The sequence below is a fragment of the Hylobates moloch genome, unplaced genomic scaffold (genome assembly GCF_009828535.3).
Source record: "Hylobates moloch isolate HMO894 unplaced genomic scaffold, HMol_V3 SCAFFOLD_12, whole genome shotgun sequence".
Taxonomy (NCBI): Eukaryota; Metazoa; Chordata; class Mammalia; order Primates; family Hylobatidae; genus Hylobates; species Hylobates moloch.
Genome location: NW_026652287.1, coordinates 44,667,507 through 44,693,516, shown reverse-complemented (window position 1 = coordinate 44,693,516; position 26,010 = coordinate 44,667,507). Strand labels below are relative to the sequence as shown.

General features: G+C 44.2%; 1 protein-coding gene across 2 annotated transcripts in view; it reads left to right on the top strand.

Moving 5' to 3' along the window:
• ZNF823 (zinc finger protein 823) overlaps nucleotides 1-17,494 on the top strand; it is a 36,009-nt gene extending 18,515 nt beyond the window's left edge. The window contains exons 1-4 of one of the 2 annotated variants that reach the window (XM_032169780.2): nucleotides 1,020-1,154; nucleotides 13,426-13,552; nucleotides 14,501-14,561; nucleotides 15,415-17,494. In XM_032169780.2, coding sequence (XP_032025671.1) covers nucleotides 1,152-1,154; nucleotides 13,426-13,552; nucleotides 14,501-14,561; nucleotides 15,415-17,056 — 1,833 coding nt within the window. In that variant the 5' untranslated portion in view covers nucleotides 1,020-1,151 and the 3' untranslated portion in view covers nucleotides 17,057-17,494. Of the gene's footprint in view, nucleotides 1-1,019; nucleotides 1,155-13,425; nucleotides 13,553-14,500; nucleotides 14,562-15,414 lie in introns of those variants that run through there. The other variant, XM_058424835.1, reaches the window with a different exon arrangement.
• Nucleotides 17,495-26,010: the final 8,516 nt, after the last annotated feature.

The following is a 26,010-nucleotide window of genomic DNA, read 5'->3' as shown; positions in this document are numbered from 1 at the left end:
GATTACAGGCGTGAGCCACCGCACCCGGCCATAACGCTTTTAAGTCTAGTATTCTTACTTCATAAACATATGGAGAAAGGCTAATGTTTTCAAATTCAAAGTGTGATGTCTTGGCTTTTGATTGGAGCGTTTAATTTATTAACATTTAATGGCATAAAGAGGGAGCATTTCCACGCCGTGCAGAAGGGACAGGTATTTTGAGATCTCAGAGTTAAATTCTTAATTGTCCCTCCCTTATCATCAGCTTCTGATCCACCCCGGGGCTCCATTTTAGGAATCATTATCTGGCTTCCCAGCTTGGGCATATGTTTGACCTCCTGAAAGGGGGTCTGCTTGTGAACTGTGAGGGCAGTAGGCTGCTTCTCTGAGCTTGTTCAAGTTTTTGCTTTTCTTCTCTTTTGATTCTTTATGAAATATTGCTGCCATATAATTCCAGTTTTTCCACATACTCAACTATTTTATTTTGTTGTCCTGTTTTTATCTTCTGGGATGAAAATGAGTAGATTGAGAGATAAGGTGAGGGAAAGGCTTGGCCACGTCGCCAACAGCCTCATCCCAAATTCCTGATCCCTGGAGGACATCAGGCCCTCCCTCCTGCTGCAGGGTGGCCTGTGTGCCCTGGGCTCCCCTCCTGCTCCGAGGTCCGGGAATGGCTCCACTGGACAGGGAGCCTGGAATTCCCTGCACACACTTGTGAGTCCCTGTCCAGGAGGAAAAAGCAGGAAGAATCCACTGAGTACAATCAGGAAATTCTAAAATGCAAACGTCACTTCGGGAGGGGTCAGGTCACTGCGTTGGGAGGAAGCCCGCCTTGCCAAGGGTCGTGTCTGGAACCTGTTCATCCGGCTCCACTCAGCACTGTGAGATCGCTTCTTCTGTCAATCAGCCACCAAGGGGCGGGACCTGGAGCACTATCCAATCAGGGCCGAGGGGGCGGGGGTTGTGAGAACTGTCAATCAGGCACGCTGCAGGGAGGAGGGTGCGACGTTCAAAGAGCCCGCGGAGTCTTCTCCACGCCTCTGCGCTCTGAGTCCTGGCTCTGTGGCTGAGAGAGAGACGCCCTGGAAGGTCTGTATCAGCGTCTGTCGCGCCGGGACCCACACTGGACGCTGGCTTTTAAGGAGGACACCCGGACACCTGGAAGCCGGGAAATGGTGAGTGTGCGGGGCCCGGCGTCCCGAGGCAAAGAAGGGGCAGGTTGGAACCGGCCGGAACCGACCGTGAGGGGACCCGGGCCTCGCCCTGGGCGACTCCGGGGTCTGCAAACCCGAGTGCCCCTGGCGCAGCTCTGCCCTTGGTCCCCTGGGCCTCAAGATGGGGCTGGGGCGGCAGCCGGGACCCCGGGCGTCCTGTCCCGTCCCTGCGCGGCCACTGCAGCCCCGGCCCCGGCGCCCTCTCTGGGCAGCTCCGCTCCCGCAGCTCCGCGTCTCCCCAGATTGTGCGGTTGTAACCGGCACAGGTTCGCGGCCCGAGTCACTGCACCGAGACGCCGAAGGCTGCAGCAGAAACAGTTTAATGGGGGAGAGGGGAGGACACCCCAGATCCGCCTCCCTGAGAGGTTTGGGGATGGGGCGTTTAGAGGTGTGGACAGGGGCGGCTGGGGTGTGGGGTCGCTGGTTGGTGGGGAAGTGAGGGGTGACTCTTGGGACTGGAGGTGAAGAAACCGCATTCTGCTGAGTGGGTTCCCTCGTGGGCTCTTCAGCCTGCTTGGCGCCAGCCTTTCCGCTGCAATTCAGGATTCGAGAAAGAACTCAGGCGACTCTTGAGCAACTCTCAGAGATCTTATCCCCACGCACGATGAGGAAGCCGGTGGTCAGCGTCTGCTGTGACCTGACTACCAGGGAGGCGGCCCCGTGAGGCAGCGGGGCTGAGGGCACCTGGTTAATATCTAACTGCAATCGCGCCTCCAGCCTGGCTCGCAGTTCCTGTGAACCCCGTGAGGACGCTGCACGGTGACAACGGAGGGTCACCAGGCAGAATCCAGACTCGTGTGTGTGGGCTTTGTACTTTGGAAGAGGAGCTGTGATCTGTGGGTTCCCCGGTCCCTTCTTTCTTCCCAAAGGTGACCGGTTCCCCTCCGAGTCTTCCAAAGATGTGGGCAGCAGGGTCTCAAATCCACCACCCTGTCCCCTCATCCTAACTCCTCCTAGGGCTGGCGGCAAATCTCTTGGTTTTCAGAGCCTTCCCCAGGCTAACTTTCTCTCATCAATTCCCAGCAACTTTATGAACTCTTTGTCCCTCAGGCAATATTTCAAACAGAGGCATTATTTTAATTGTCACTTTCTTTTCACATAGCAATGTATCGCTCTTTTTAAAAGATGTGTTTTGTGTTTGTGAACATTTCACATGTGAGGAAGCAAAGAATAACCACTTGACTCCAGTGTAAAAAAAAAAAAAAAAGGCGCAGTGGCTCACGCCTGTAATCCCAGCACTTTGGGAGGCCAAGGCGAGCGGATCACCTGAGGTCGGGAGTTCGAGACCAGCCTGACCAACATGGAGAAACTCCGTCTCTACTAAACATACAAAATTAGCCAGGGTGGTGGCGCATGCCTGTAATCCCAGCTACTTGGGAGGCTGAGGCAGGAGAATCGCTTGAACCCGGGAGGCGGAGGTTGCAGTGAGCCAAGATCACACCATTGCACTCCAGCCTGGGCAACAAGAGTGAAACTCCGTCTCAGGAAAAAGAAAAAGAAAAAAAAAATAGTGCATGTGTGGCTGTCCTTTATCTTGTCTACACAGAGACACCTGAATATTTTCATTCGAGGTTCCTCTTTGCAAATGGCACAGGGTGATCTGTCCTCAGCCCACCCTCTATGGTGTCCTGGTCCTGGGTTACAGAAATGTTTGGGGCTGCTCCAAGATGCTCATAGCTGCTAAGTCTTTTGTAGTGTCTAGTGAATATCAGCTTTGAGTCACTCCTCCCAGAGGACAGCCAGAGGTGGGGGGTGGGACCTTATAGGGGAGCGGCTGGATGCCGTGGGGTGGGAGGAGTTCCCTGGTATACTGTTCCTCAAAAAGCAAAGCCCTTAAGACATTCAGCTTTTCTTCCCCAACCCCAGTTTCCATTCCCTGGGGACACATGGCTGGTGAGCCAGCTGGTTGGTGGTATTGAGGGAGATTCTCCTTGGAGGGTAATTACCCAGCAGTTCAGTGAGCAGCATGGGGGTGGGAGATGTCCCAAGTGATAAGAGGACCTGAACTGACACTTGAGTCAGATTTGTCTGTGTTCCAGTCAGCCCCTCCCTGCATTTGTCATCTTGAAAAGATTTGTTCACTCATTTCAGCCTTTTATTAACTGCAAAATGCATTTTATCATTAGAGCTTAATAAAGAAGATAAAGTATGTTCAAAGAGGCAAGAACAAGTTGGGTTTCAGAAAACTAATTACATATTTAGTCCTATATTTTATTTCTTTTTTAAACTTTTATTTACTTTTTTTTGAGATGGAGTCTCGCTCTGTCACCCAGGCTGGAGTGCAGTGGCGCGATCTTGGCTCACTGCAGCCTCAACCTCCTGGGTTCAAGCAGTCCTCCCACTTCAGCCTCCTGGGTAGCTAGGATTACAGACGTATGCTACCATGCCCAGCTAAATTTTTTTGTATTTTTAGTAGAGACAAGGTTTCACCATATTGGCCAGGCTGGTCTTGAACTCCTGACTTCAAGTGATCCACCTGCCTTGGCTTCCCAAAGTGCTGGGATTATAGGAGTGAGCCACCGCGCCCAGCCTCAGGTCTGTTTTTTTATTGGACAATTTCAAATGGAATTTCAGGGCCTAGCAGTGAAAAGAAATTGGGAAAACTCTTTTCCTTTATGACTGCAGAAAAATGAATACATTTTTGCAAGAAAGTGTGGTGGATATATTGATGAATTATAAAGATTTACCAAAATGTTAGTTCCTCTCCTTTGTAGAGTAGAGAATTTGAGAGAGTGGATAACTCTTTCTGTTCCTGTTATGTGGACTTGACAGACTAATGCTAAATTCTGTGGGACAGGACTTTCCAACAGCTGAAGAACTCAAATATCATTATTCATTTACTAAATGATTTATTATTATGGAAAATGATAGATTAATGACATTTGTTTTCTGAAACGGATAGATGCTTGTGCTTTTTCTATTGAGCTATAAAATATAGATGTGTTGTAGTTTTCTTCCCTCCTATAAACATAAACCCTGGATTGGAGTGATTTTACTGGATTCATCACACATGGGTTGTTTTTTTTTTTTTTAAATACCCATGTAAGGCATGTAAGGGTAAGTGAGTAGCCTTGACTGGGGTGGAGAAGCCTGAGGCCACTGACTCTGAGCTAAGGTCAATCTGGAGCCTGCAAAGGGAGGTCATTGAAGACCCAGTTGAGTTGGTTCTTCCTGGGGAACCTCCCTGGCAGGTGTCCCAACCTGTTCATTCCAAACATGGGAGGAGCCCTTTATACTGAGAGAAGCTACAGAGCACTGGAAAGTTGGAGATCCACAGGCAGAGCCATTTGGGGTGATGCCCTGTCTGAGGATGTCTTTGTTACTGTTGTGGGGCTGTTGCTAGACATTCTCAAGTAAAATAAATCTGGATTTGGGTAAGAAGTGACTTCATTCTAAAAGCATATTACAAAAGGAGAAAACTACCAACTATAAGATCTACAAGGATCTCAAAGTTTAGGCAGAAAATTGCTTTCCTTTTTTTTTTTTTTTTTTGACATGGAGTCTCGCTCTGTTGCCCAGGCTGGAGTGCAGTGGCAGGATCTCAGCTCACTGCAAAACTCCACCTCGCCTCCCAGCCTCAAGCGATCCTCCCACCTCAGCCTCCCGAGTAGCTGGGACTACAGGCATGCACCACTAGGCCCGGCTAATTTTTGTATTTTTCATAGAGATGGGGTTTCACCATGTTGCCCAGGCTGGTCTTGAACTCGTGTGCTCAAGTGATCCGGCTGCCTCGGCCTCCCTAAGTACTGAGATTACAGATGTGAGCCACCTCACCTGGCCTAAGGTGATTTATTTACTTCTAGCTATTAACCCGGATTACAGAGCTGGGGTTAAATTCAACATTATTAGAAGTCTGGTTTTACATTCACTGTGTTTGTTTAATCAGAGTATTATACAAATTTAAAAGTCTGTTGGGGCTGACTTAGAGAAAGACACCTTTTGGTTCTGCCTGCTGGACAAAGGGTTTATTAATCTGAGAGTTTATTTAGGTCTGTGATATAATTTTTAAAAATATTTGGTCTTTTTTTATTTTTGAAACTAAGTCTTGTTCTGCCATCTAGGCTGAAGTGCAGTGGCATGATCTCGGTTCACTGCAACCTCCATCTCCTGGGCTCAAACAATCTTTTTGCCTCAGCCCCCCAAGTAGCTGGAACTACAAGGGTGCGCCACCATGCCTAGCCAATTTTTGTATTTTTTGTAGAGACGGAGTTTCTCCATGTTGCCCAGGCTGGTCTTGAACTGCCGACCTTAGATGACTCTCCTACCTCGGCCTCCCAAAGTGCTAAGAATACAAGCGTGAGTCACCATGCCCAGCCTAAAAAATGTTTGGTCACTCATTGCTTCTTTTTTTCTTTTTTTTTGAGATGGAGTCTCACTCTGTCACTAGGCTGGAGTGCAGTGGCACAATCTCAGCTCACTGCAACCTCCGCCTCCTGAGTTCTAGCTATTCTCCTGCCTCAGTCTCCCGAGTAGCTGGGACTACAGGCGCGTGCCACCATGCCCAACTAATTTTTGTATTTTTATTAGAGACAGGGTTTCGCCATATTGGCCAGGATGGTCTCGATCTCTTGACCTCATGATCTGCCCACCTCAGCCTCCCAAAGTGCTGGGATGACGGGCGTGAGTGACTGCGCACGGCCTTGGTCATTATTTCTAGGTCCTGACAAAGTAGTCTTAAACTCCTTGGATTTTTCCCAGTGATGGGAATGTGTTTTGTTATTCCCAGCAAGCTCTTGTCAGACCTTAGGTGAAGTTATGCTAATGAGGTGACTCAGCATGAGGTCACTAGGTAACTAACATGAGGATGGGGACTGGTGACCTGAAAGAGCAAACACATGATGACAGGACTGGAACTTTAAGCCCCATCTTCTGACCCCAGGAAATGGAGGGAGGCTAGAAATTAAGTTGTATAAAATTTATTGAACAAAGACATTGGGACAGCTTCCAGGTTGGTGAACACGTCGATGTGCTAGGAAGGTGGTGTCGAGAGGGAAAGCTTTGCTGGGTGCGGTGGCTCACGCCTGTAATCCCAGCACATTGGGAGGCTGAGGCGGGCAGATCATGAGGTCAGGAGATCGAGACCCTCCTGGCTAACACAGTGAAACCCCGTCTCTACTAAAAATACAAAAAAATGGCCGGGCGCCTGGCTAACGCAGTGAAACCCCGTCTCTACTAAAAATACAAAAAAATTGGCTGGGCGTGGTGGCAGGCGTCTGTAGTCCCAGCTGCTCGGGAGGCTGAGGCAGGAGAATGGCGTGAGCTCGGGAGGCGGAGCTTGCAGTGAGCCGAGATCACGCCACTGCATTCCAGCCTGGGCCAAAGAGCAAGACTCCGTCTCAAAAAAAAAAAAAAAAAAGGGAAAGCTTTACCCATCCCTGCCCTTTTCCTTGCTGAATACCTCTTTTCCACTTGGCGGTTGTTGAGAAATCCTTTATAACAAACAAGTAACCTTAAGTAAAGTGTTTTGCTGAGTTTCATGAGTTGTTTTAGCCAATTTTTTTTTTTTTTTGAGACGGAGTTTCAATCTTGTTACCCAAGCTGGAGTGCAATGGCACGATCTCGGCTCACCGCAACCTCTGCCTCACGGGTTCAAACGATTCTCCTGTCTCAGCTTCCTGAGTAGCTGGGATTACAGGCATGCGTCACCATGCCTGGCTAATTTTGCATTTTTAGTAGAGGTGGAGTTTCTCCGTGTTGGCCAGGCGGGTCTCGAACTCCTGACCTCAGGTGATCCACCTGCCTCGGCCTCTCAAAATGCTGGGATTACAGGCGTGAGCCACTGCGCCTGGCCTTTAGCCAGTTATTGAACCAGAGGATGGTGCTGTTATATTTATACACAGTTGGTTAAAAGGTTAGTTCCTGGGGCTTACAAATGACATCTGCGGTGGGGGCCTGTTGTGGGACTGAGCCCTCTAGCAAGAAACTTATGGGATCTGTGTTAATTCTGGGTGGTATAAGAATTGAACTGTTGGACACCCAGTTATTGCTGGAGAATTGGTTGGTGTTCAGCGAACGGCACACCTTTGTTATCAGAAGTCAGAGGCACCACAGGTCAGAGCCTTAAACTGACTGACTGTTACTCAGTGTATGTTTATCACGTATGAATCCAGATGCATAGTTTTCTCTCTTCTGAGTTTTCAATTAATTAATATTACATTTAATATTCCATTAATATGATGCTGAAAAGGTTTTTTTGTTTTTTTTGAAATGGAGTTTTGTTCTTGTTATTGCCCAGGCTGGAGTGCAATGGCATGATCTCGGCTCACCACAACCTCTGCCTCCCGAGTTCAGGCAATTCTCCTGCCTCAGCCTCCCAAGAAGCTGCGATTACAGGCATGCACCACCACGCCTGGCTAATTTTGTATTTTTAGTAGAGACAGGGTTTCTCCATATTTGTCAGGCTGGTCTCGAACTCCCGACCTCAGGCGATCCTCCCGCCTCAGCCTCCCAAAGTGCTGGGATTACAGGCGTGAGCCACCGTGCCCAGCCGCGGGCAGTTTTTGTTTAGTTTCTTTGCCTCAGTCTGTTTGATTCGTGCTGCTGTCTGAGGCGTGGGTCACCCACTTCACTCTCATATTCCACGGCTCATAGGACTTGAATTGTTTCATTTTTGCTGGACTTTGTTGACAATGTCATCTTTGTTTTTGTCCCCAAATGCTAACACTTTATACATTTTGTACATATGGGGGGAAATGTGCTGGGTTGTAGATTATGGATAAATTTCCAACAGGAAAACCTGTTGGCATGTGTGGATTAACTGGCAAACCATGTGTGCATGTGTGTTTATTCCTTATAAATATTTATCTCCATGTGATTAGATGTTGCTTTTTACTGATTAACATTGGTATTGAGCATTTTTTCTATATGGCCTTTCATCTACTGTGAAATAATTTTCAGCCATTTTCTCATTAATTAATTAATTAATTAATTTTTAAGTCAGTGTCTTGCACTGTCACCCAGGCTGGAGTGCAGTTCTGGGATCATGGCTCACCACAGCCTCAGATTCCTGGGCTCAAACAATCCTCCTGCCTTAGTCTCCTATGTAGCTGGAACTACAGGCACATGCTACCATCCCTGGCTAATTTTTAAATTTTTTGTAGAGATGAGGTTTTTGCCATGTTGCCTAGGCTGGTCTCAAACTCAAGCAGTCCTCCCACCCCAACCTCCCAGAGTATTGGGATGACAGGTGACTTACAACTGTCACGCACAACTCTTCTTTATTTTCAGAGTTGAATTTCTCAGTCCCTTCCTTTGGGACCTACTTTATTTTCTTACATAAGAAAACGGCCAGGCACGGTGGCTCACACTTGTAATCCCAGCACTTTGGGAGGCCGAGGCAGGCGGATCACCTGAGGTCGGGAGTTCGAGACCACCCTGACCAACATGGTGAAACCCTGTCTGTACTAAAAATACAAAATTAGCTGGGCATGATGGCACAGGCCTGTAATCCCAGCTACTCAGGAGGCTAAGGCAGAAGAATCACTTGAACCCAGGAGACAGAGGTTGCAGTGAGCCAAGATCATGTGATTGCACTCCAGCCTGGGCAACAAGAGCAACACTCCGTCTCAAAGGAAAAAAAAAAAAATTCTTTACTCAGGGACAAGATGTAAGCCCTGGATCATAAGACCTCCCCAAACAGGTTAATTTGAAAGCCTTCCAAACGTAACTTGTAGGATAGTACAAGGTGACCTAATGCCTAAATATCAGACCAGTGACCAAGTTTCCGTCTTAGAGGAAACTCGTTTTTCCTGGTAGACACCTTATGGCCCATTGTCTAACCAGTTTTTCTTTTATTACTACCGAGGTAGTCACTGCCAAAATAATCTTACAAAGAAAGCCCTGACTGGGTAGAAATTAGATTCAGGTATATTGGTCAGGTAAGACACAGAGGAAGCAACTCAACAAAATGCAAGAAATAACAGAAACTATGTATTATTTAGAGATCCCAGAAAGAAGAGGTTAGCACACATTGAAAGCCAGTAGGTACTGGGAAGCCATCTAGTACATGTGTATTTTGCCATGTGGTTTTATAAGTTTTGCCTTATGTATTTTGATGATTAGTTTTATGAGCATAGATATTAAGGATTATTATGTCTTCTTGTATAACTGACTTCTTTATCTTTATGAAATCTCTTCATCCCTTGTATCTTTCCTTGACCTAAAACCTGATTTATCTGAATTTAAAATAGCTAGTCCATATTTCTTTTGATTAGGGCTAGAATGGCATATATTCCTCCATACCTTTATATTTAATGTATTTTTATCTTTCAGTTTAAAATGGTTTTCATGTACACATTGCTGGGCCTTGTTTTATTTGTTGTTGTTGTTGTTGTTGTTGTTTTTGAGACAAGAGTCTTGCTCTGTTGCCCAGGCCGAAATGAGGTGGCACAATCTCGGCTCACTGCAGCCTCCGCCTCCTGGATTCAAGTGATTCTCATGCCTCAGCCTCCCAAGTAGCTGACACTACAGGCATGCACTGCCACGCCTGGCTAATTTTTTTGTATTTTCAGTAGAGACAGGGTTTCATCATGTTAGCCAGGCTGGTCTCAAACTCCTGGCCTCAAGCAAGGCACCCGCCTCAGCATTCCAAAAATGCTGGGATTACAGGCGTGAGCCACTGTGCCTGTCCAGCCTTGTTTTTTTATTCTATTCAGCCAGTACACGTCTTTTTAACTGGTATATGGAGATAATACACATTCAAAGTGGTATTGACATAATTGGATTAATATGTACATATGTTAATTGTTTTCTGTTCTTATACTTGACTGTTTTTTCAACTTCTCCACTTTTTCTGCTTTCATTTTAACTGAGCATTCTATATGATTCTATTTGCTTGCTTCTATTAGTATAGAAAGTCTACTTGTTTCTTAAATTTTGTTAGTGAATTCCCTATAGTTTGTAGTCTACCATTTATAACTAATGGACCTTCAGTTTCAAATAATGCTATACTGGCTTTGGGAGTAGTGCTGGTATTACTGTTCCAAATTCCTTCCTCCCATCCCATATAACATCACTGTTATTCATTTGCCCTATTGGAAGCTGTTACTACCCAATACATTGCTAGTAATATTTCAAACAAATTTGTATCTGTTAGATCAGGTAGTATAAGAAAAGTATGCTGTCATATACCTGGGTGCTTTTCAGTACCCTAATTTCTGAAGGAAATTTTATCTCCAGCTTTTCTTCCCAAGACTTAGTAGGTCTGCTGTTCGTCTTAATCGTAATCTGTTGTTCCAGGTGGTTGCAGGCTTTCTGTGTATTTTGCAACATTTTGAAGCAGTTCTTGCCAAGTTTGACCCTGATTAGGTTCCATCACTGATGAAATGGAAAAGAGAGCCTTGGCCAGGTGCGGTGGTTCACGCCTGTAACCCCAGCACTTTGGGAGGCCTAGCCAGGCAGATTACGAGGTCAGGAGATCGAGACCATCCTGGATAACGTGGTTGAAACCCTGTCTCTACTATAAATACAAAAAAATTAGCTGGTCGTGGTGGTGGGCTCCTGTAGTCCCAGCTACTTAGGAGGCTGAGGCAGGAGAATGGCGTGAACCCGGGAGGCGGAGCTTGCAGTGAGCCGAGATTGCGCCACTGAACTCCAGCCTGGGCGACAGAGCAAGACTCCGTCTCAAAAAAAAAAAAAAAAAAAAGAAAGAAAGAAAAGAGAGCCTGTTTCAGACGTTTGGATAGTCCTCGTACCAATTGGAAAATACAAAGGCAATAATTTGCAAGACCTGATCTGCTGTCTCTAGGGATCCACATTGAAAACTTGGTCTGCTGTCTTCAAGACTGGCTCTGATGTGAGGAAGAATTGGGCCAAGGACAAATAAAAACTCCACAAAGCTTTTCGACCATTTTTTGCTTTCCTTTTTCTGTTTGTTTATCTCCCTGTTAATAGTATAGGATGCTGAATATTATAGTTTCAAAATCCTTTATCTGTTTTTGGAAAGCTGTAACTTTCTTGGTTAGAAGGTTTTTTTGGGCGGTTTCTTTTTTGTTGTTGTTATTGTTTTTTGTTTGTTTGTTTGTTTTGAGGCGGAGTCTCACTCTGTCTCCAGGCTGGAGTGCAGTGGCATGATCTTGGCTCATTGCAGTATCCACCTCCCAGGTTCAAGCGATTCTCCTGCCTCAGCCTCCTGAGTAGCTGGGATGACAGATGCGCCACCACACGCAGCTAATGTTTTTTGTATTTTTAGTAGAGACGGGGTTTCACCATGTTGGCCAGGATGGTCTCGATCTCCTGACCTTTTGATCCACCCCCCTCAGCCTCCTGAAGTGCTGGAATTACAGTCTTGAGCCACCACACCCTGCCAGTTAGAAGGTTTTTAACCTTTTCAGACATTTGTGACTTTTATTAGATTTGGTAATATAATCTTTGTTGACTGCTAAAAGTCTCTTTAGAAATTTAGGAAATATTATAGATAATCATAAGAGATGACGTTGAGTTTTTTCTTAGAACATGTACAATCTTTCCCCGTCTTTCCTCCTCCTTTGTCATTATCCAATGAAAAATTTGCAATTTTTCCATTGAGATAGTGAGATATTTTTTATTCTTTTGTCATGCTTAACTACATTTGGTCTAGAGGAAACCAGTTGCCAGGTTCCAAATGTTCTCTCTTAGTGTAATTGCATAGGATGGGCTAAATATCCCATGTAACAAGTTGCAACCAAACACGTGAAACATTAGCTACTAGGGTCCCTCAGTATCGATCCAGTGTCGAGTGTTTCTTCATAACTGTCTTAGTCTGTTTTTTGTTACTTATAACAGGATTACCTGAGCCTGGGTAATTTATTAAAAAAAAAAAAAACAACACTTTTTTTTTATACTTCTGGAGACTGAGAAGCCCAAGGTCAAGGCTTAGCATCTGGTAAGAGCCTCCTTGCTGGTGGGGACTCTGCAGAGTCCCTAGGTGGCACAGGGTATCGCATGGCCAGGGGCGCAGTGTTAATTCAGGTCTCTTCCTCTTCTCATAAGGACACTAGGCCTACTCCTGAGATACCCCATTTATTCATTAAGCCATTAATCTATGAATGGATTAGTACATTCCTGAGGTCCAAACCCTCAAGATCCAATCAAGTCTTAAAGCCCCACATTTCATTATTGTCATATTGAGGATGAAGTTTCAGCATGAGTTTTGGAGAGCACAAGCATTCTAACTTGTGCTGTGGCTAACAGGTATTCTGTCTCTGCTGACCATGTAACAAACTTCCAAACTCTCAGAGGGGGAATAGGAGTTAAGTTAAAAAAAAAACATATATGGCCATACATATATATATATATATATGTATTTTTTATTTTTTATTTTTTACTTTTATTGTATTTTTTGAGACAGGATCTCACTCTGTTGCTTAGGCTAGAATACAGTGGCATGATCACGGCTCACTGCAGCCCCAACCTCCTGGGCTTGGGTGATCCTCTCACCTCAGCATCCTGGGTAGCTGGGACTATAGGCATGCGCCACCACGTCTTGCTATTTTTTTTGTATTTTTTGTAGAGACAAGGTCTCACCATATTGCCCAGGCTGGTCTCGAACTCCTGAGCTTAAGTGATCCACCTGTCTTGGCCTCCCAAAGTGCTGAGATTACAGGCATGAGCCACTGAGTCAGACCTAGTTTTATTTTTTGTTGAGAAAAGTGCTCACTATGTTACCCATGCTGGTCCTAAACTCCTGTTCTTAAGTGATCCTTCCACTTTGGCCCCCAAACTGATGGGATTGCAGGCCTGAGTCACCATGCCTGGCCACTATATTTTGCATAAACAGTTTAGGCACACTTAGCTTCTGTTATTATTCACGTTAGTGGGACCCCTTTCTTAATCCGGTGCCTAGACACCATGAAAGATCCAAGTTTGCAAACGAGCATTTGTCAAGATATGCAGTTTCAGGACTGGGAGTGGTAATTCTTCTACACAATAGGTAGTTGTACTTTGTCATGACAAGAACTACACAGACTGCTGTAGAAATAGACATCAGGGGTGACGCAGGCAGTAAGACTCACTCACTTAACTCACCAACAAGAGGCAGGTTCCTATTCGACTGTTACTTTACCAAACACATTCAACTAAAGCATCACAATGGCTTTGTGGGAAAAAGTGAGTGTAGACAGAATAAGAGTGGGTTTACTATGTCATTGAATAAATGCTTGGAAACCACAGCATCATGCAAAGTTTATGCAGTGAGTATGGATTCTCAGTGCTGTCCATCTCAACCTTCCTCCTCTGCACATGTGGGATGTTTCAGGACTCAGTGGCCTTTGAAGATGTGGCTGTGAACTTCACACAAGAGGAGTGGGCTTTGCTGGGTCCATCACAGAAGAGTCTCTACAGAAATGTCATGCAGGAAACCATTAGGAACCTGGACTGTATAGGTAAGGATGACATCATCTCTTCACTTAGTCAATTAGAGACATTTGTTTCCTGGTCATCAATGCTGTTCATGATTTGAAATATGGAAAGGGGATATGGTTGACCCTTGAACAACACAGGGTTTAGAGGTGTCAGCCCCTCAAACAGTCTTACATCCTCTAATAACTTTTTTTGTCCCCCACAACTTAACCACTAATAACCTATTGTTGACTGGCCCACTTATTGATAACATAAACATTAGATTAATCCATATGTTGTATGTCATATGTATTACATACTGTACTCTCACAATAAAGTGAGCTAGGGAAAGAAAATGTTGATGAGAATCATAAGAAGAGAAACTGGCCAGGTGCGGTGGCTCACGCCTGTAATCCCAGCACTTTGGGAGGCCTAGGTGGACGGATCACGAGGTCAGGAGATCGAGACCATCCTGGCTAACATGGTGAAACCCCGTCTCTACTAAAAATACAAAAAAAAAATTAGCCAGGCGTGGTGGCGGACACCTGTAGCCCCAGCTACTCGGGAGGCTGAGGCAGGAGAATGGCGTGAACCCAGGAGGCAGAGCTTGCAGTGATCTGAGATCGTGCCACTGCACTCCAGCCTCAGCAATAGAGCGAGACTCTGTCTCAAAAAAAAAAAAAAAAAAAAAGATGAGAAACTATATTTACTATTCATTAAGTGGAAGTAGATCTTCATAAAGGTTTTCACCCTTGTTGTCTTCACACTGAGTGGGCTGAGGAAGGGGAGGGGTTGGTCTTGCTGTCCCAGGGGTAGCAGAGACTGAAGAACATTCATGTATAAGTGGAGCTGTGCAGTTCAAACCTGTGTTGTTGAAGAGTCACGTGTACTTTGGTGAATGAATCACGCATGATTGCAGTACACGTAAAATCTTAGAGTTTTTCTGTAATTTTGTAAACATTTTTAGTGATTTTCCTGGGTCTACCTTTTAGAAATGAAATGGGAGGACCAGAACATTGGAGATCAGTGCCAAAATGCCAGGAGAAATCTAAGGTAATTTGCACTCACAAAAGAAAGCTATGTCCCTGCAGTGGTTCATAGAATAAGAAAATTTTAAAAACAAGCAGAGAAAATGAACAAGCCCAGCTTAAATTTATTCATTCTAATAATTCTTTTTCTGACCAAACACAGTGGCTCACACTTGTAATCCCAGCACTTTGGGAGGCCAAGGTGGGAGGATTACTTGAGCCTAGGAGTTTGAGATCAGCCTGGGCAACATAGTGAGATCCCCATCTCTATAAAAAAAAATTTTCCCCAGGAACATATAGTTAAATGTGACATAGCTATTCAGTCTTTGCAAAATAGTTCCCTTGGAAATGGTATTAAGAATCTCCATGTGGTCCAGGAGCAGTGGCTTACGCCTGTAATCCCAGCACTGTGGGAGGCCAAGGCGGGTGGATCACCTGAGGTCGGGAGTTTGAGACCAGCCTGGCCAACATAGCGAAACCCTGTCTCTACTAAAAATACAAAATTAGCCGGGCGTGGTGGCACATGCCTATAATCCTAGCGACTTGGGAGGCTGAGGCAGGAGAATTGCTTGAACCCGAGAGGCAGAGGTTGCAGTGAGCCAAGATTGCGCCATTGCACTCCAGCCTGGGCAACAAGAGTAAAACTCCATCTGAAAAAAAAAAAAAAAAAAAAAGAAAGAAAGAATCTCCATGTGAATATCACAGTTTTGCTAATAGCTGTGATGGGACCATCTTACACAGCACTGTCACCTCACATTCAAACAGGGGATGAAGCCTGTACTTTGCATGATAATGTTACAAATGTAAATCTAGTACTTCAATACATAGAAAATCACTTATAAACAAACCTTTAGTAATATATTTCTTATTTGTTACAGAAGTCATACATGTGAAATTAAAGATGACAGTCAATGTGGAGAAACTTTTGGCCAGATTCCAGATAGTATTGTGAACAAGAACACTCCTCGAGTAAATCCATGTGACAGCAGTGAGTGTGGAGAAGTCGTCTTGGGTCATTCATCTCTTAATTGCAACATCACAGTTGACGCTGGACACAAATCATGTGAGCATCAGGAATATGGAGAGAAGCCATATACACATAAACAACGTGGGAAAGCCATCAGTCATCAGCACTCCTTTCAGACACATGAAAGGCCCCCCTCCGGAAAGAAACCCTTCGATTGTAAAGAATGTGCAAAAACCTTTAGTTCTCTTGGAAACCTCCGAAGACACATGGCGGCACACCATGGAGATGGACCTTATAAATGTAAGTTGTGTGGGAAAGCCTTTGTTTGGCCCAGTTTATTTCATTTGCACGAAAGAACGCACACTGGAGAGAAACCGTATGAATGTAAGCGGTGTTCTAAAGCCTTTCCTTTTTACAGTTCCTATCTAAGACATGAAAGAATCCACACAGGAGAGAAAGCGTATGAATGTAAGCAGTGTTCCAAAGCCTTTCCTGATTATAGTACCTATCTAAGACATGAAAGAACTCACACCGGAGAGAAACCCTATAAATGTACACAATGTGGGAAAGCCTTCAGCTGTTACTATTACACTCGACTACATGAAAGGACTCACACGGGAGAACAACCCTATGCATGTAAGCAATGTGGGAAAACGTTTTATCATCACACAAGCTTTCGAAGACACATGATAAGGCACACTGGAGATGGACCACATAAATGTAAGATATGTGGGAAAGGCTTTGATTGTCCTAGTTCAGTTCGAAATCATGAAACTACTCACACTGGAGAGAAACCCTATGAATGTAAGCAGTGTGGGAAAGTGTTATCTCATAGCTCGAGCTTTCGAAGTCACATGATAACACACACAGGAGATGGACCCCAGAAATGCAAGATATGTGGGAAAGCCTTTGGTTGTCCCAGTTTATTTCAAAGACATGAAAGGACTCACACTGGAGAGAAACCCTATCAATGTAAACAATGTGGTAAAGCCTTCAGTCTTGCCGGTTCCCTTCGAAGACATGAAGCAACTCACACTGGAGTGAAACCCTATAAATGTCAGTGTGGGAAAGCCTTTAGTGATCTCTCTTCCTTTCAAAATCACGAGACAACTCATACTGGAGAGAAGCCATATGAGTGTAAGGAATGTGGGAAAGCATTCAGTTGTTTCAAATACCTTTCTCAACATAAAAGGACCCACACAGTAGAAAAGCCTTATGAGTGTAAAACATGTAGGAAAGCCTTCAGTCATTTCAGTAACTTAAAAGTCCATGAAAGGATTCACTCTGGAGAGAAGCCGTATGAATGTAAGGAATGTGGGAAAGCGTTCTCTTGGCTCACTTGCCTTCTACGACATGAAAGAATTCACACTGGAGAGAAACCCTATGAATGTCTACAATGCGGTAAAGCCTTCACTCGTTCCCGTTTCCTTCGAGGACATGAAAAAACTCACACTGGAGAGAAGCTGTATGAATGTAAGGAATGTGGGAAAGCATTGAGTTCTCTCCGTTCCTTGCATAGACATAAAAGGACTCACTGGAAAGATACTCTCTAAATGTATGGAATGTTGGAAAACATTCAGTACTTTAATTTCAGAAACTTGAAAGAGCTCACTTTGGAGATAGACCCTATGAATGTAAACATGGGATAAAGCCTTAAGTAGTTTCAATTTTTTAAATACAGTTATCCCCCAATATATTGCAGGGGATTGGTTCCAGCACCCCCTAAATCCACAGATGCCAAGTCCTCTGTTATATGGCATATTTGCATGTAACCTATGCATATCCTCCAGTATACTGTGTAAATCATCTCTAGATGACTTTTAATACCTCATGCATTATAAAAGCTATGTAAATAGTTGTTTGATTGTATTGTTTAGAGAATCATGCAAGAAAAATAGTCTCTACGTGTTCAATGCAGACACAACGATTGCAGGCCTACCTACATAGTATATGTCACCCAGAACATTAAAATTTCTTTGTTTTAACATTCACAGATTGCTTTTGTTTTGTGACCTGAATGAGCATGTTAACACTCATCAAAATCCTGCTTCCCTCTTGATAACCCAAGTATAACGATGATGATGATGATTGCTGGATGGTGCCTAACATTGTCCTGTGTTGTAGCATTATAGATAAGCAGTGAGACATCAGACTAACTTGAATCTTGGCAGAATATCAGGATGATCATCAGTGTTGGAAGAACTAGGTTCTGATGCAGATGTTGACTTGTTGGAGGAGGCCAAATAATACTAATGTCAAGATCTGTTCAGCTTCAGGGCTGCAGATCCTTAACCATGGAAAGCTCTGTGTTTATATTTGCAGGTGCTTAGTGAGAAGTGTAGGAAGCTAGTTTTTCTTTTTTTCTTTTTTTTTTTTTGAGTCATCAAAAAAAATCTTGCACTGTTTGTTGGCATGTTATTCCATGGGTGTCATGGAGGCTTTGTTCCATCGAAGGATCTTACTTGAGGATGATGAACTTTCTTAACACTTTTGCCTATTGAAAAACTGCTGCAGGTCAGGCGCGGTGGCTCATACCTGTATTCCCAGCACTTTGGGAGGCTGAGACAAGTGGATCATGAGGTCAGGAGATTGAGACCATCCTGGCTAACACAGTGAAACTCCGTCTCTACTAAAAATACAAAAAAATAGCCAGGCATGGTGGCGGGTGCCTGTAGTCCCAGCTACTCGGGAGGCTGAGGCAGGAGAATAGTCTGAACTTGGGAGGTGGAGCTTGCAGTGAGCCGAGATGGTGCTACTGCACTTCAGCCTGGGCGACAGAGCAAGACTCCGTCTCAAAAAAATAAAAAAATAAAAAATAAACTACTGCAAATTTTTCAAGTGTCCAAATCTGTGGCACTGCCTTTTTTAAGTCATCATTATCATCATCAATCTATAGAGCATTTGAGCAGATCTTTGAGTTCCTTGTTGTAAGAATTTATGCCCTTCTGTGTGTTACTTAACATCGTCTTCAATCCTGTCAGAGATAGCCTTTCTTACCAACTTCCCTTGCAGTATTTAAGATATTCCTAACTACTGCATCAATAGTGGGGAATCCCCTAAAATTATTGACTCCCTCACTCCATAATGGCTTCCAGCATGCTTTGAGTTTCTTGAGCTCTGGGGCATCTGTAGCCTCTGCAACAAGGACAGTTGCATGTGCAATTGTGAAGTGCTTTCATAAATCCACTATGGTACAGTCAGAGTTAGCATCAGGATGGCATGAATCCTCCCGAAGGTCAGGATCTACTTGATTATGCCTTGATTGAGTAGCTGTCACTGTGATGTAGTGTTAGGCAGCAGGGACATCACTTCCACATTCTTAGTGGCAAAGCAGGAAGATTGGAGATGGCCAGGAACATTGTCAATTATGAGAAGGACCTTGAGTGGCAGCCCCTTCTCTTCAAGATATTTCTTCACATCAGGAATGAAGCCTTGGTAGAACCATTCCAAGGACAAGTTGGTCATCACCCTAGCCTTCTTATATTTTTTGCCAGAAAGGAGGCAGGCAAGTTTTGCTTTTGTTCTAGAGGACCTAGGGATTGTTTGCTCAGTATCCAATGCCTGGCTTGTTCTTGTGACCTGCCACATGGCCACACTGCACCAGAGTAGGTGATCTTTCCAGGCCATGAGCCCCAAGGCCTCCTTGGCAGTCATGGATGTAGGTACCACTGGACCTCTTTCTTTTTCTGAGGCTTGCCCAATTCATTGCAATGGAGGACTTGCTCTGGAAGGTAGACTTTCTTTTCATGAGTTTTGTGAGCTCTGCTGGGAATGCTAATATTGCCTTGGCATAAGCCAGTGTCAATTCTCCTGTGGTCTTTAAATTTTTGAGGCTCTGGTGCTTGATGTAGCTAGCCCAGCCAGACAATACTGGCCTGAAACTCCTTTTTGTTGCTCTCTCAACCTTCTCACAGTGGTATTCATAGAGGCTGTTTTTTCACACTTTATTTTATTATCAAAAGGGATGTTGTTTAGTGATGTGTCCTCTAGCCACACACTTAATGCTTTCTCAGTCTTTATACTCAGTTTATCATGAAGCAGAGGGGTCATTTTTCCCATTGTAGAGGCAGCTCTAAGACTTCCAAGAATTTCAGCTTCTTTCTGCTTTAGTGTGTGAATGCTTAGTTTGTTCTTACCATGTGGCCCACTTTCAAAAGTGACATGGCATTTTTCAAAACATCTCTCTAAGATTTTTATTTTCTCATTGAGAAATAGCACTTTTTGCTCCCTGCTAGCCTTTTAGGGGTAGCTTTGACCACTTGATTAGTTTTTAGGACCCATTTTTTCATTTTTTTACATATGGCATCTCAAGGGACTCTGAACAGACAAAACAAGAATTGAAAAACAAGAGCAAAGTTGGTAGATTCACACTTCCTGATTTCAAAACTTAGAGCAAATTTATACTAATGAAAAAATTAGTACCAGCATACTGACACCAAAATAGACCATTGTGACAAAATACACAAGGACAGAAATACATGTTTGCATAGTGAGTTCAACAATTTTTGACAAGTGTACTATGACGATACAATGGGGGATAGGATAGTATTTCCATAGAATGATGCTGGGGGAGAATGCACATCCATATGCAACAGAATGAAAATATACCCTTCCCTGGCCAGGCACGGTGGCTCATACCTGTAATCCCAGCACTTTGGGAGGCCAAGGCTGGCAGATCACCTGAGTTCAGGAGTTCAAAACCAGCCTGACCAACATGGAGAAACCCCGTTTCTATTAAAAATACAAAATTAGCCAGGCATGGTAGCGCATGCCTGTAATCCCAGCTGCTCGGGAGGCTGAGGCAGGAGAATTGCTTGAACCCAGGAGGCAGAGGTTGCAGTGAGCAGAGATCGTGCCACTGCCCTCCAGCCTCGTGACAGAGTGAGACTCTGTCTCAAAAAAAAAAAAAACGTATAAGGCAAAATCTTTATGAACCTGGATTTTCTAATAATTTCCTGGATATGACACCAAAGGCATGACCCATAAGAAAAAAAAAAATGGAAATGTATGGAAATTTAAAACGTTCAGCATCAAAATGGACAACCCATAGAATGAGAGAAAGTATTTGCAAATCATGTACTGACAAGAAATTAATATGCAGACTGCTTAGAGAACTCTAAAAAGTCAACAACAAAAAGCATACCACCTGTTAGGGAATAAATGTGTCTTCATAAAATTCACTCATTCTAATCCATTTCCCTAATGTGACAGAATTAGGGAATGTCTTCTTTGGAATATAATACAGATTGAGTTAGATCATGAGGGTGGAGCCTCAATAATGAAATTGGCTACCTATTGTGAGTCCTCCCAACAGTTTGCTTTTTTGCTCTCTGCCTTGCAGGATACATTAAGATAATTATCTATGAGGCTGGGCATGGTGGTTCATGCCTGTAATCCCAGCACTCTGGGAGGCTGAGGTGGGCAGATCACTTGAGCCCAGGAGTTCAAGACCAGCCTGGGCAACATGATGAAGCCCCATTTCTACAAAAAATACAAAAATGAGCTGGGCATGGTGGCACACGCCTATAGTTCCAGCTACTCGGGAGGCTAAGGTGGGAGGATCACCCAAGCCCAGGGAAGCCGAGGCTGCAGTGAGCTGTAATCGCGCCACTGCCCTGCAGCCTGGGTGACAGAGTGAGACTGTCTCAAAAGACAAACAAAAAAGACAGCTATCTGTGAATCAGAAAACAGGCCCTCACCAGACACTAAATCTGCCAGTACCTAAATGTGTTGTAATTTTGTCTGGACACTAGTAAGAGCTCACAAAAGAGGACAGGCAGGCCGGGTATGGAGGCTCATGCCTATAATGCCAGCACTTTGGGAGGGTGAGGCAGGAGGATCGCTTGAGTCTAGCAGTTTAAGACCAGCCTAGGCAGTGTGGCAAGACCCCGTCTCTAAAAAAAAATAAAAAGAGGCATAGAGAAAGCTTCCATCTTACTAGGGCACATAAAAAATGATGTACAAAATTTTGGTGGATATATGGACAATAAAGGCAATACTGATGTGGTCTCAGAATTGAAGACAATATTATTGCATAATAGACAAAAGATGAACCATTGTAGAAAGTGGCAAAGAACTTGGTGCATTGTACTCCAGTGCTACTGTTTTGGGGAAAGTAGAACTAAGAAGTGATGAAACTTGATATTGAGCTGACAATATTTCTTAGAAGTGTTGAAAAAAACAACTTGGACGGGGCGCGGTGGCTCATGCCTGTAATCCCAGCACTTTGGGAGGCCGAGGCGGGTGGATCACGAGGTCAGGAGATCGAGACCATCCTAGCTAACACGGTGAAACCCCGTCTCTGCTAAAAAACAACAAATTAGCCGGGCGTGGTGGCGGGTGCCTGTAGTCCCAACTACTCAGGAGGCTGAGGCAGGAGAATGGCGTGAACCCGGGAGGTGGAGTTTGCAGTAAGCAGAGATCGTGCCACTGCACTCCAGCCTGGGCGACAAAGTGAGACTCCATCTCAAAAAAAAAAAAAAACAACAACTTGGATCCTCTTGACTGCATATACTAAAATGTGAGGAGAGGCCAGGCGCGGTGGCTCACACTTGTAATCCCAGCACTTTGGGAGGCTGAGGCAGGCAGATCACTTGAGGTTAGGAGTTCAAGAGTCCAGCCTGACGAACGTGGTGCACCTTGTCTCTGCTAAAAATACAAAAATTAGCCAGGTGTAGTGGTGCATGCCTGTAATCCCAGCTGCTCAGGAGGCTAAGGAAGGAGAATCGCTTGAACTCGGGTGGCGGAGGTTGCAGTGAGCCGAGATCGCACCACTGTACTCCAGCCTGGACAACAGAGTGAGATTCTGTCTCAAAAATAAATAAATAAATAAAATGTGAGTAGAGAAAAATGGTGGAGATGGAATTATTAAGCAAGAAGAAATTGAAATGAAAATGTTTAGAAAACGATTATTGCAAAGATGAAAAGGCATGTTGGGAAGAGAGCACCAAGGGTGTGTCCAAGACCTTTTGATAGGAAGAGTGGTATGCTTGTCAACCAGGGACTTAGCCACCTCAGCAGTAAAATAGCCCCTTTGAACTGAAAGTGAAGGTCACAGGAAGAAATAAATAAAGTTGTTGGACCTGTATGATTTTACAGGAACCATCCATAGAGCTGAATGTGTGGTATTCTTAGAGACAAGAGAAGAAGGATCCCAGTTGCTGTTTAGAGGTCATGAAGGCTGCCTCCTGTGTATCAACAGTAGGGGACATTTTGGAGTTTCCACAAACAAGATGAGCTAAACCCAGAAGCGTGGATGCAGTGCCATCAAATGCTATTTGGGTTTGATCTGTGTCTAACAGAGATGCTGGGACACAATTGCTGTGTCACAATTCCTTGAGGGCAGAGTATTGAATGAAAAGGGATTATTATTTAGCCTTAAGATCTTGGCAGGGCACAGTGGCTCACACCTGTAATCCCAGCACTTTGGGAGACCGAGGCAGGCGGATTACCTGAGGTTGGGAGTTCGAGACCAGCCTGACTAACATGGAGAAACCCCATCTCTACTAAAAATACAAAATTAGCCGGGTGTGGTGGCACATGCCTGTAATCCAAGCTACTCAGGGGGCTGAGGCAGGAGAATCGCTTGAACCCGGCAGGCAGAGGTTGCAGTGAGCTGAGATCGCACCATTACACTCTAGCCTCAGCAACAAGAGCGAAACTCCATCTCAAAAGAAAAAAAAAACACGAAGTTTACCTTTCTAGATTTTGGACTTGCTTGGGAACTGTCACTCTTCCACCCCTTATATTGCTCCCCTTCGGAATAGCATTGTTTATCTTATAACTGTTCCACCATTATATTTTAAAAGTACACAACTGATTTGATTTTACATCTGGAGAAGAATGTTGGCTCAGCATGAATGTTACCTCGACTCTCACCCTTATCTGATTCAGATGCTATTTAAATGAGACTTTGATTTTAGGCTTCAGAGTTAATGATAGAATGAGTCAAGACTTTTGGTGGTGTTGGGATGGAATAAATGTATTTTGCATGTGAGGAAATACATTGGGGTGGAGATGACTATATTATTGAGTTTATTTGTCCCCTGAAATTCATACGTTGAAAGACTACTCTCTAATGTATGGAATGAGGAGATGGGATCTCTGGGAGGACATTAGTCTGAAATGAGACCATGAGGGTAGGGCCCTCATGAATAGGGTTAAGAGGGTAAATTTTGGCCAGGCACAGTGGCTCATGCCTGTAATCCCAGAACTTTGAGAGGCCGAGGCAGGGGGATCACAAGGTCAGGAGATCGAGACCATCCTGGCCAACATGATGAAACCCCGTCTCCACTAAAAATACAAAAATTAGCTGGGCGTGGTGGCAGGCGCCTGTAGTCCCAGCTACTTGGGAGGCTGAGGCAGGAGAATGGCACGCGCCTATAGTCCCAGCTACTCGGGAGGCTGAGGCAGGAGAATCGCTTGAACTCAGGAGGCAGAGATTGCAGTGAACAGAGATCGTGCCACTGCACTCCAACTTGGTGACAGAGTGAGACCCCGTCTCAAAAAAAAAAAAAAAAGAGGGTAAATTTTATTTTATGTGTATTTTTGCACCATAAAAACAAGTCAGGGAGGCCAGGCGTGGTGGCTCACGCCTGTAATCCCAGCACTTTGGGAGGCCGAGATGGGCGGATCACAAGGTCAGGAGATTGAGACCATCCTGGCGAACACGGTGAAACCCTGTCTCTACGAAAAATACAAAAAATTAGCCGCATGTGGTGGCGGGCGCCTGTAGTCCCAGCTACTCTGGAGGCTGAGGCAGGAGAATGGCGTGAACCCAGGAGGCAGAGCTTGCAGTGAGCCGAAATCACGCCACTGCACTCCAGCCTGGGCAACAGAGTGAGACTCCATCTCAAAAAAAAAAAAAAAAGTCAGGGAAAAAAGCCACAGTAGTGCAAAGACTCCATTGGATCATCAACATACCAAGGAGCCCTTTGTCACATTTTTCCTTGTCCTGAGCACTTTGTTCATTTTCTTCCGTCCATGAAAAACCTGTGCCCATGCAGTCCCTTTGACTGTCAGGCAACCTTTAGATCTGATCCCCAGGCTCAGGTCTCCTACTGCCACACAGCTTTGCTCCCAGTTTGCACCATACTCACTTTAGACCCATGGATTATGCTAACACCTTCCTGTTGTCTGTTTAGAAGGGACTGTCTTAATTTCCTCTGCACAACATTCACACGCCTAAGTTGAGCCACTAAAAAGTTTTCTTCATGACTGAGTCTTCTAAAATATGAGAAAAATTAAGCAGCATAAACTAAAAATAACAATAAAGTAGAAAAGAATTTCCTAACTATAAAAAATTGAGAACATGACTGGGCGTGGTGGCTTACGCCTGTAATCCCAGCACTTTGGGAGGCTGAGGCGGGCGGATCACGAGATCAGGAGATCGAGACTATCCTGGCTAACGCGGTGAAACCCCGTCTCTACTAAAAATACAAAAAAATTAGCCAGGCATGGTGGCGGGTGCCTGTAGTCACAGCTACTCAGGAGGCTGAGGCAGGAGAATGGCGTGAACCCAGGAGGCGGAGCTTGCAGTGAGCCGAGATCACGCCACTGCACTCCAGCCTGGGCGACAGAGCGAGACTCTGTCTCAAAAAAAAAAAAATTTGAGAACATATAATGCAAAATAAGGGATCATTGAAATGTAATTCTGTACCTGGGCTAGAAGTTCAAGAAATGGATGTAGGGAGATCACGACCTGCACAAGAAACAATTTTCTGATTCTAATTGTAGAGTGAATGTTGAAGGGGAAATATGTAATATAACATGGAAATTTCCAAGTTGGGTGAATGAGGGAAATCTTGTCCTCATAATGTTATGGAATGTATATAGTGTCCATTTTTAATTTAGGAAGGACAGTTATTTCTGCTTTCATCCAATACGTCTTTACAATGTAGGATGACTTGAGGTTCTGCAGTGTTTACTCAAGTCTTTACCATGTAAATAACTTATCACAATCAGGGTCAATTTTCCAATGATCTATGGATAAATTCCAGTGATATACGAACATATTTATCCTCTAAAGCCCTATTATATTTTTTGCCTTTCTAGGGTATTTTGTTGCATGTGTAACAACCCTTAGGTTTACACATCCAACAATACATTCTTTCTACTTTGCTTTGGTAGTCATTTAGCTCACTTTTTTATGGTTTCATTTGTGAATATAATGCACATGTTACATTCTTCTATGTTGTAGGCCCAACAATCCATTAACTACTTATTATTTTACACAATTGCCTTTTAAATCTATAATGAGAAGAAAGTTGAAGAAATACACATACCATTTGTCGTTCCCACTTACATAATCTCTAATGGTGCTCTTTGTTTTTCCCTGTGGATTTTGACTTTTTTTTATTTCAAATTGAAGACCTTCCTTTGATCTTTCTTGTAGGTCTGGTGTAGTAGGAACACATTCTCTCAATATATAAATTTTTAAGCCTGGGATAGTTTTTCTTTTGTCTTCCATTTTGAAGATGAATTTTTTGGATATCAGATTCTTCATTAA